Source organism: Berghia stephanieae, chromosome 1 (assembly GCF_034508935.2).
Source record: "Berghia stephanieae isolate SIO BIC M18660-M18661 chromosome 1, UCSD_Bste_1.3, whole genome shotgun sequence".
NCBI classification, from domain to species: Eukaryota; Metazoa; Mollusca; class Gastropoda; order Nudibranchia; family Aeolidiidae; genus Berghia; species Berghia stephanieae.
This window is the reverse complement of record NC_088360.1, coordinates 89,852,075-89,863,993: the sequence shown is the minus strand read 5'-3', so window position 1 is coordinate 89,863,993 and position 11,919 is coordinate 89,852,075. Positions and strand designations below refer to the sequence as shown.

The window sequence follows — 11,919 nt, the reverse complement described above, 5'->3', positions numbered from 1 at the left end:
TTAAAAAAAATCATGAAAGAGATCCATACATGTTATTGTTGCTTGTGATTCTACGACACACTGTGGACCATTAATCCTTGTATTTGCGTGTCGCCATGCAAAGAATGAACAATCAATCCACTTTCAATTAAGTGATTAAAACATAGAAAAAATAAAGCATATTCATGGATCGACCTATTTATTTTTGAAGGGGGAAAAAAAATGAAACAATAATTCGGCACAAAACGAGTCTTTCGGTGTGCGTTTCACTAGCTCTCCAGTTGAAGCTCTCATGCGTTTTGTGATCAAAAATTACCCAACAAAATTGGCGCAGGGTTGCCAGTTTGGCATTTTAAATGCCAGATTCCAAAAATCTGGCATTTTTGAAAACCGTTTGGCATTAGAAAAATCATTTGGCATTTGGCATTTTCATTTGGCATTTTCTTTTCTTGTATATTATACTTCAAATGACACCTTTTCTTAATTATTTCTAAACGCGTAAAAACAAACATCTTCACATTTCTTTTTCATTCTTAAAATCCAACCGTGGTGTAGTGGTTTAGCACTCCACTTAGTAGTCAGTAGGTAAATAATTACCCCAACAGGAAATTTAGTATAATTCAAAAAAAAATAAAAATAAATAAATAAATAAATAAAAGAAAAAGAAAAGAAAACACGCAAGCCACCAGGATATGATAGTAAATTGTCTATCAAAAGTGAGTAGTTTTCTTAGTGGGGTGGGAGTCAACAGACTTTGGCATCTTTTTGAGTGTTTTGGCATTTTTTGAGTCTTCCCCTGGCATTTTGTTGAAAAATAATCTGGCAACCCTGAATTGGCGTTTGTTCCCTCAGGTCCAATGCTAAATTGCTCATCATACTCTTCGTTTTTCTGTTGAAAAATAAAACCTGTGATTGAGATGATCGAACAAACTATACACAACATAATCAAGTAAAAGGTATGACGCTGAAGGATTTGATATGGGTGAAAAAAAAAGTGGTCGCGAAAAGTTAGGCACTACTTTGACTTTGATTAGGGAGTTTAATAGAAATTCTAAATGTACCTCACACTGCACTCGCACACTAGAAACCAAGCCAATGTCATATGAAAGAGCTGGCAACACAGATTACAAAACAGTTTGAATTTTGTTTCTATCTTGATTAGAAATGTAGCCACGGCAGTTCAAAGTCTGAAATTTCAGACCGTTTTTACCCCAAAATTACCATTGCAAAGTTGTGACCGAAATCGCGTGTTAATAAAAAATGGTTAAAACAGTCAATATAGAGAGCTGCGCCGGTGTTACCTATACTTAGCTTCTATACCAGGATAAATCATTCGTTTGGACCGAAAAATCAATAAAAAACTTACCGCTTACCGTCAAAAGCAGTTTAGATTTGAAGATGCATTTGTTTTCTATCAAAAAACATTCGGTAATGGACAATCCTTGATGAATTTCAAAAGTTGTGTTGAAATTATATCCTAATTGTTTTCATGATTAATTCCTCGCGAAATCGTGTGGGTATCGTTTCTGTTATCAAGGTACCGCCTAGCCAGGCAGGGTTGCCAGATCATTTTTGAGTAAGAGACCAAACTAGCTATAGTAGGCACTTTGATAAAATTTTCAAACTCAAAATATCTTGATTTGACTCAGTCAGGGGGATGGGACTTGAAAAAACATAAAATTTGATACCTTATTTGTTTCTCTACGACCTACGGTTCCAGAGTTATTTATATTTTTCTATTGAAATTTTTTGCCAATTTTACAGAGAGAATCTGTGATCTCACTGCTGCCTCAAAACCAGCATCTCGCGGCGATCGGGAAATTTTGAGTTTTACAGTCAACATGGCCCACTTATTGTTTTCAGTAATTTTGTTTCAATTAAAAAATAATTGGCAAGTGTTAGGTATCATTTTAATGGTCAGAAAATAAGCTTTATTTTCATATAAATCATTTTTATGGATAGAAAGTATGGAAAAAATTAAGGATAAATGAAAAGGGGGAAAAATATGAGGTTTTTGTCCTAAAAAGTGGGGTTGATGGCGGAAAAAATAAAATAATGAGCGACTGTATCAATTTTGATGAAATTTGGCAGAGATATTCTTCAATTAATTGTCTATCGATGTATGAAGTATAATTAAAATGTATCCATAATTTAAAAAGTTCTTATAATTCAAAAATTTATAAATTTTTATTACATAAGCTTTCTGAGAAATACAATCAGGAATTAAGAATTAAATACACCGTTAGAAAGCTTGTTTTGTGCCCTTTATAATGATACCAAAGTTAGTCACATAGGTTCACAAATAATGCCATGGTGACCAAAACAGTAAAGGGTCAAAAATAAAGTTCCAAAAAACGAGTTTCACCTTACAGTGAGCCTATCGGCGGCCACTGGACTGGAGTTATCAAAGTGCCTAGCTATAGCAAGAGGCCAGATTCCTCAGCAGGAGCCCAAATACCACCAAACCCACCTTAGCCTCGCGAAGATTTGTTAGATTTGTTAAACAATTTAGATAGGATAAGGAAAATTCGTATATATAGAAGCATTAGCAAATGCAATCTGTGGCGTTAGCACGTGTTGCATTTAGATATTTAGATTGCCAAATAAAATAAGTTTTACCGGTACCAGAGTAAAACGATATAACGGGGAAAGTCAGAGGAAGCCAAAAAGTTGGTTACAGGAGGCCAAGTGGCCAAACCAAATTTTGGGAGGCCAAATGGCTTGGGAAAAGGCCAAATTTCTCAAATTTGGCCACCAGGAGGCCAAACTAGCAACCCTGGCCCCAGGTTTTTAAAAAAGTTTATTGGGAAAAAGATACGGAACAAAGTGTCCATAGATAGGTATGCAATTTGGTGCATTAGTGCAGTAAAAAGGCCTTTTTTTCTTTTATTCAATAAACTTGACTGCTGGTGGACCCTAGGCCTCTCTACAAGTCCAAGAAATAATACTCACTTTTTCTCTGCTCCAACGAAAATACCTACCCCCTACCGGTCTAATTATTTGTAGCAGACGACAAATTTCTCAAAACGGTCACGTGACACTGTAAAAACAACACAGGAAGTCCATGAAAGCTTATTTACGGCATTTCCTTTGAACCGTGTAAACAACAAAATTTCGTTTTCATTCGACTCAACGGGTCAGATTGGCCGGTATTTTTTAACGAACTAAAGTTCTGAAAAATCAAAATGTTTCTTAGAAAGGTGAAAGATGCTAGTTTTTGAAACAGAGGTAGGTTTTAAAAAAAAATCTTTATATTTTACGTGAATGCATGCTCAAGGCGAGTTGGACGTGCAGCGGAGGTTGGTAGGCCAAAGGCCCACCTCTCTATATGGAGTTCTTATCATATATTGTAAACCAAAATGTTTGTCTTATCAAGGACAATGCATTTACATTAATAAAGAGGAAGATAAACAGTTCAAATTAACACATTATTACATAATATGACGCAAATGTTACATAATCAAAAACTCGGCTAGACGTAAGAAACAATTTGCTCTATCACTTTTGGATTTATCCCCAATATCTCACTGAAACAATTGCAAATAATTACCCTCTTTTAATTAATACATAGAGAATAAAAAAGGGTTTGAGAGTATTTAAATGAAAAGATATAAACATGTTGTGAAATGACATAATGAGTTTATTTTTACCTATGGCAATTTAATTGCATATAAATAAAATGGTAGATTGAAAAAGTTCAAATAAATTGAAACAGATTCCCTATTATCATTAGAAGGAAAGTTCTGGCTTTTAATACTTTAAAAAATTATGCTGAACCACTTTGGGTTTATTGCTATTACATCATTTGAACTGACAATTAATATAATTTTATCCCCCCCCCTCCCCCCTTTCTCTCTCAATGTATGGGGTGTCAAAACTAATAGAACTTCTTACCATAATAATTATTAAGGCTAAGGCCTTTAGAATATGGATACAAATGATAACAAACATATCTAAACATATGGGAAAGAAACTTGATGACTTGATGGCAAAGTAAAATAAAATAAAATTAAAGCAATTGGTATTTTTAAAATATCGATATTATTAATATCGGATTTCACAAAGAGAAGAAATATACGAACTTTTAAAACAAAAACTATAAAATGCCTATAAATAAAGTTGGAAAGTATGTATTTCAAAATAAGAAAATAGTAAATAATAGTACTGAAAATATTATGGACTAAATTTAACATAATACTACATAACTAAATTTAAAATATCGATCTGAATATCGATATCGCCCGGCAGCCATGATGAGAAGATAATTATGATAATGTAAACAAGGCATTTCGGCGCAGAGTTAAAAGGTGTCTGCGCATCGATATAGAGCCCTGAAATTTGGCATGAATAAAGTTTAGATGTTATTCTAAAAACAAGCGTTTAAATTTTAAAAACACACGCGGTAAATAAAAAAATAAATGCATTTGAAAATTGCCAAATTTTAACTTCATATAACTTCTGGAATTATTAATGGATTTTTCCTTAATTGGCACCATTTAAAAGGAAATTGAAAGATGAAAATAATGATACCAAAATATCTGCGATATTCCTCTTTATAACGAAGTTATGCATCTTTAATTGAACCCCCCAAAACGCGAACGGCAATTTCCAGTCACAACTTTCCTATGGGCGAGTTGGGTCAAAATTTGACTGCCACTGCTGCTGCTCACTAAACTGCCTACTTTGATAAATCCAACTCCCAATGGCCGCGGATGCCGATGCCGATAGGCTCACTGTTTTAGACTGAAGACTAGAGTAGGCACTTAAATGAAAATTCAGTTTTTATATGAATATGACCGCATAAAATATGGTTTCACTATGATGCAGTGTATCATCCCATTCATTGATAAAACGGTTTGAATTTTGTCTCTAGTTGCATGGCATGGCATAGAGACAGAGAAGAAGCAGAGTATTCAATTTTTTAATTGAAGTTGAAGTCGAAGTGACTATTTCTCGAAAGGCAAAGGCTGCCTCTATTCTCATTCAGGGTGAGTATAGAAAAACAGTCGAGCTCTCATCTTGGGTGAGAATAGAAAAACATTCGACCTCTCATCCTGGGTGAGAATAGAGGTAGTGGCACCTTCTCGCTATTCTCACTTCACTCCTGCATTTTCCAACAATGGCGTACCCAAGCCGCCACCCCTTCTCGCTATTCTCACCCCTGTACCAACAGGTAGAATCAGCTTAGCCCCCCCCCTTCTCAATATTCTCACCTGATCATCATCATCTCTCTTGTGACTGCTTTTTTAGTGGTACTGGACGTAAGGAGGGTGACATGTCAGGCATTTAGAATTTAGACTGGATTGCTTGAGATATAGTTATAGGAATCATGTTGGAAATCTGAATACGGGAGTTAATCTCTCTCTCTCTCTCTCTCTCTCTCTCTCTCTCTCTCTCTCTCTCTCTCTCACACACACACTCACTCTCTCTCTCATGACCGACAAGCTCCGCCATCACAAGACATTTGTTTGTCATGACGAGCCCATTCCATTAACCTTCTAGCGTTCAACCCGACAACACACTGACGTCATCGCTAACGGTCAACCCGACACAATCCGACAACGGGATTCTGCTGTCAGCACGGTTCAACCCGACCGAAACCGACACCAATATTTTGAAGTTTAATTGGTTAACCCTCTCGTGTTCAGATTCTTTTTGGGGGAGTAGATAATGAGTTCCCTATATGGCCATGTCAATCATGATGATATAAGCCTACTCTTTGATATCTGTAGTCGCCTTTTCGTTTTCTACGGTCACTCATGGCTAAACTCCTCCCAGAAACGATTTCATAGGTCCGTCCATCACCAAATTTCAAACTTTTGTTCTCGTGAGTTCATAAGTTTTTTGACCGAAGAACGATTGGCTACTGAGCATCTTGACCCTTCAACGATTGGTCGTTCTGGCAGCTCACGTGTCAACAGCCGTCAACAATGAATTGAATCATCGTCGATGCAGTGGAAGACGGCCATGGAATAGTTGCGTCACATAGCCACGTTGTTGAATAAATTATCCAGGCATGGTCAATAAGTAAAAAAGCCAAATTACGTTCTAGTTACATTTGAAACAAACAAAGTATATCACTGATCTCGTCTCATTGAGATATAAAGAATGATATAAAAATCAAGAAAATCTGCCGATAAATAAAAAAGTTGCTAAAAAAAGCTAAAATAAACAAAAGCAATTTTTAAAATCAAATTTATTCGTAAAACAGTTGGTTTTCAACCGATTTTTATGAAACAAAGACCATTGTACTTCTTTTTTTCAAGCTGATTTCAGCAATGTGACTTTCAAATTCCTCAGAATTATATTTTTTACTTTTAGATTTTAGCTTTTAGGCCTACTCCATAAGGTGTTATATTCCTTGCATAACAATAGCGTAACACATCGACGGGGAGAAGCGTCTTTGTTTCGGCCAGCTGGATAGATAGCCTGTGATTGGTCGAAGACTTTGAGATGCTTGATTCACAATTCTACACGAACGGACCCCGGCGGTCTATCAAAGAGGTGTAACAAATTTATTTACAGACTATATTTCTTGGTGCTAAAATTACAAAGTAATAATTTCGCATCAGAAAAAATAACTCTGAAGTTCCTATCTCTTTATTACAATAAAATTGAGACCTCGAATGACACAATCGACCCACAAATAAGGGAGTTATAAATTATTCATAATATTTTTTAAAGTTTACAATAATGGTCTTCAAAGTCATTTTTCATCACCAAAGTCGTAATTTTTTACCGATTTTTACCAAACAAAGTGCAATGTCAATGATTTTCACCCGCAAATAAAATAGGATTAAATCGCAATTTCTGAAACGTATTTTCTTTTCGGTCGGCAAATTTATAAAAATCAAAGCTGAAAACACCCTGCGGCAGTGACAGGGCCTGTCATTTCCTTCACAACGATTGGATTTTACTTACTGAGGCCAGTCTTGACTACCCCGCCCATGAATATTATGTCGTCGGTTTTTGTCGGGTTGAATCTTAAAGAGTTAATTTATTATTATTATTAGCTTTGACTTATACAAGGTTAAGGGTCAATCTGAAAGCTTCTTTTGACATTTAACCACCTGATACAACCGTGTTTGCGATCAAAAGCGTCATATCTCCTTTGTTTTGTTCGCCCACATCATTCACTGATTTGATCTTCACTGCGCTAACATGGATAACGACAGCGACGTTGAACAGGATTATGAATCTGGCATAGAAATTGAAATTGAAGAAGTCGTGAAGAAATTCTTTCTGTAAACGGAGACACTGTTGAGGTAAATACATTTTTTTTTCTTTTCTTCTCTTTCCTTTACTTTTTTTTTCTTTCTATCCTTTTGTGCCCGAAAGTGAGATTACGTCACGGCTAAACGGTTGGCTGACCCAGCTCAATGGGAGTGCAAGGGCAAGTTTGATGTGATAAATAAAAAATATAACACTCTCTGTTTAATGAATGAATACACTATAGAAACATGAAACTATTTTATTCAGTTATTACTTTTAAAAAATATATTTGTGTCTTGATCTGACTGAGATGTAGTAGGTACGATCTAGCTACTGTGACTGGCATGACAATGGCAGTCGCAAGCGCTCTTGAGTGCGTTTTTTTGTTTTGCTTTTTGTTTTTGTTTGTTTCAGCAGAATTCTAAAGTTTTGAAATTATCAATATCATTTTTAGGAAACATCAAGTTTTTTATTTCCAAGTCATTTTCTTTTTATTTCTTTGTTTGGTTCTCTCTTTCCCCCACACAATTTTGTTGTTTGTTCATTCCATGTTCCAGCCTAGCTGGAGTGAGTTTCGGTTACACACACACACACACACACACACTCTCTCTCTCTTCCTCTCTCTCTCATCTTTCTCTCTCTCTCTCTCTCTCTCTCTCTCTCTCTCTCTCTCTCTCTCTCTCTCTCTCTCTCTCTCTCTCTCTCTCTCTCTCTCTCTCGTTTTTCTCTTTTGTTCCTCCCTTTCTTTCTCTTCTATTTAGATTTGCATTATTACTCATTTTTTCAAGCTATCAATTTTTATTTTTATTCAAAACTGACACAATGTTGCTTTGTATTATTTCCACAGGCATCCAGTAATGAACCAGAACCTCCTCCCTCAGATGCAACATGGTCTGAAGATTGTTCTGGCGTATTCATAACAGATTTAGTTCTGAACTCTGGTCCACAACATGCTTTGCCACCATCAGCTCGTCCCTTGGACTATTTTTTTCTGATGTTTCCCCTTGCCCTCATCAACACCCTAGTCGAAGAGACTAACCGCTATGCTGAGCAGTCCATGGAGGAATCAGCCAACTCAGCATGGTATGAGATGGCAGTGGAAGAATTGCGGGTGTTTTTAGGAATTCAGATAATTTTTGGAATTAGAAGTCTACCTCGTCTGTGGTGTTATTGGTCAGAGGATAGACGATATAGATATATATGTCAGTTCTATCATGACCATTAACCGCTTTAAGAACTTGAGCAGGTATTTTCACTGTCGGGATACTAGTCAACAGCCTCAGCGTGGTGACCCTGATTATGACCCCCTCTTCAAAATAAGAAAAGTGTGGATGAAACAATGGTAGGCTTCAAGGGCAGACTTGCTCTCAAAATGTATATGTCTGCGAAGCCTACTAAATGGGGCCTCAAATTCTGGACCATTTGTTATGCAAGGCGGGGATATTGTATTGGATTTGATATATACACCGGGAGGGCTGGAAGGCGGGATCCATCTCAGCCCCTGTGTTTAGAAGTGGTGGACTATTTGTGTGCTCCTCATTACAATCAGGGTCACCATATTTACTTCGACCGATTTTTCAATAGTGTTGATGTCGCCAGTCGCCTCCTGTCCCACGACACATTTTCCTGTGGAACGATCATGCCGAACAGAAAAGGCCTCCCTCCATCAATGAAGTCTAAACTACGAAAGGGAGGCCTTCGTCAACTGCAAAAAGGGAATCTTGTTGCCACCAGCTACCATGACAAAAGGCCTGTCCACCTCCTCTCGACCAACCAAGTTATGGGTAGGGCTGAGGAAGGACGTCCATACCCACTCATCGACTACAACAAATTCATGGGTGGGGTGGACAAATTCGACCAACAACTCAGCTACTACCCGGTGGGTAGGCCTGGTAAGAAATGGTGGCGATATGCTGTGTGGCATTTGATCAGTGCATCTGTTTACAATGCTTACATCGTGTGGTCTAACAGTGTTAAAGATTATGAAGTAGCCAAAGGTTATGACCATGATGTTTCGCATGGATGTGGCAGATGCACTGATCAATGGCTTCATAAGCAGAAAACTGCCAGGCCGCCCTTCAAAACAACATTGTTGCTCTAGAGAACATTAACCAGCATAAGTGAGTGCGTTTTGTGGGCAGGAGGAAAGTGTGCTGGTTGTGTTAAAAAAACAAAAGAAAAACTAGTAAGGGCTATGCCATCCAGTCGTTCTACAAATGTAATTTCTGTGATATCGTACTGTGCAAAGACACGTGTTTTGGACTCTACCACGAGAATGGACTAAATTTAAATCTTGTGAACAATGTTGCTGGTTAATTTTTATTTAATTTTTAATTTTTTTATTAAAAAAAAAATCAATATAGACATTTTTTTCTTTCTTTTTATATGGATGTAGTAGTTTTATTCGTTTCCTTGGTGTTGTGATTGTAATGATATTGTGTGACTTTTATTTTTATTCTCTTGGAATTAAAATTGTGCATTTTGGTAAGTTGGCCATCCATTCATTGGTTTTATTTAAAAAATGCTGTTTATCAAATTGTTATTGTCAATGTCTAACAATCACACAATACATTATTGTTAATGAGGATTGGAATTGGAAGATATTTTAGAACAAAAAATTAGTCACATCATCAATGGAAGGTATTCCATATTACTATAATGAATTGGTGGATTGTTAGTATTTTGACAAATGACAATAACAAAGGGTGGGGAAACAAGATCATCTCTTTGTGTCGCCTCATAATCATACCTTGATTTGCACATGTATGAGGAAAACCATCTTTTGTCTTCCCTGTGTTGGTGAGGATCTTGTGCTGGTATCTGAATCTGGTACAATACTGCTGAGATCTACACCAGTTCTTTTAACTTCTTTTACTTATTCTTCGTCTTTTAAGTTTATTTCAAGTGCCTAAATACTTATAAAAATTAAATCTACAATCATTTACAATGATTAATTGTCCTGTCATCATCTCTCTTTTAAGGCGTTCAATCGAAATGACCTTCACCTAAGTCTCACAAGCGCCATCTAACCCATGATGTCCTGATTACATATCACATCAAATATTTTGTTTCCACTGCCATGCTTTGGTTGAAAATTCATGCTGCCATATTCCTTTTGGGGCTAATATATTTTACATTATACTTTTCCCTTTTTATGACTTCTTTCTCTTCAAAGAACAGTCTTTTAATTTTATTTTTGTCATTTCTGGGGGAAAGCCTTTCACTAGGAAAAACATTTTTTTCCAATATTTCCAACTTTTACGTTGTTTTGTGAAAAATTAACGGAAAATAATTAGAAAACAGTAATATGATAACATAGATGCTTCTTTCCTATGCAAACTGTCAAAATTTGGGGCTTGTACTTGTAGCATGAGTATTTACTTCGCTATGGTAAATTTTCAGCTGGCACTGCTTTTTGCTGGACAGGAAGCCAAAAAAATGTAAACAAATGGGGTTGCTACAGAGTCACGGGAAGTTGAACACTGGGGGCAAGATGGTCGCCGGCTATTCTAAACGCGAGAGGGTTAAGGCAAGGGGGTGATAGAATACCAAAGACATTGCCTGGATGTTGAAATTCAGTCAAAACATTTTATAAAATTTTGAATACACAATAAATAAATATATGTTTGTCTTCCACTATTCATAGTGCTAAATAACATAAAAAGTAATTTACAGAAAATAGGAATTCAGTCTTCTATTTTCTAATAATATCCTATACCACCCTTTCACAGCTAAGCGAAATAGACTTGCCCAATCTCCAAGAGTTGGACTTTTCCTCTTATGGGCATATTATTATTTTGTGTTGACTTAGCTGTCTCAATTTTCCCTAGGTATTTTAACTTGTTTATATTTCCCCCCTCTAACCTAGTGTTAGGTTATGTTAGGAGTCCAACATTGTACCTTTAAACAATGATGTAAATATTGTAAAGGTAACAATTATTTAATAAATGCAGTGTTTGTATTTTTGTTGATAGTAATACTCTTCATATCTATGACACGTTCAGCTCTTTTATTTTTCAGAATGTCAACTGGTGAGAATCTCAGTCAACCAATTACAACACCATGGCGTCGAGCTCTCCGGACAGCTGTTGCTGCCCTATTGGCAGAAACTGGTTATCAAGCATCAGATGTGATGGCATTGGAGACCCTTATCGAACTAATTCAAAGCTGTAAGCTCCAAATATGAACTTTATTATATAATGAAGTATATGTATTGTAAACATTTACATATATGTTTTCTAAATACATAATATATATTATAAGAATTTTATTTTTTTGACAATTAGTTCCATCCTGCCCCTAAAATTTGGCATTGTCTGAAATTATGTAAAGGTATATAAAGGGAAACTTGTACTTGTGCCGACCTGCCATGACAGCCAGCCTTCGTGGCTGATCATATTTTTTTCCTCTATTTTGTTACTGCATAAGCCGCCACTTATTTCTGGGACAAAAAAAGCCCTGTTTGGTGCTTAAAGGAATTGTTACTAGATCTGTGAAACTCGCCAAAACAAATTTTCTTCTTCGCGCTACCTGCTCGTCTTTGAATTGGTTAGACACTAACAATCTATCTTAAAATGAAAAAGTACACGGTAGGTAGATACTATATTACCCTTCACACAGACAAACATGCCTTTGGCTTCATAGTTATGTGTGAAAAGAAAATGTGAAGATAAATTGCATCTTATTGTCTTGTCACAAGAACTTTCTTTTGTTATTGTGTCGTATACA

The 11,919-nt window shown here is 36.2% G+C and overlaps 1 protein-coding gene across 3 annotated transcripts in view; it reads left to right on the top strand.

Moving 5' to 3' along the window:
• The first annotated feature begins 788 nt into the window (after window positions 1-788).
• The window catches only part of LOC144961022 (transcription initiation factor TFIID subunit 8-like), a 43,097-nt gene continuing 31,966 nt past the window's right edge, over window positions 789-11,919 (top strand). The window contains exons 1-2 of one of the 3 annotated variants that reach the window (XM_078894365.1): window positions 789-935; window positions 11,212-11,360. In XM_078894365.1, coding sequence (XP_078750491.1) covers window positions 11,213-11,360 — 148 coding nt within the window. In that variant the 5' untranslated portion in view covers window positions 789-935; window position 11,212. Of the gene's footprint in view, window positions 936-8,038; window positions 11,361-11,919 lie in introns of all 3 variants that reach the window. The other 2 variants (XM_078894369.1, XM_078894374.1) reach the window with 2 other exon arrangements.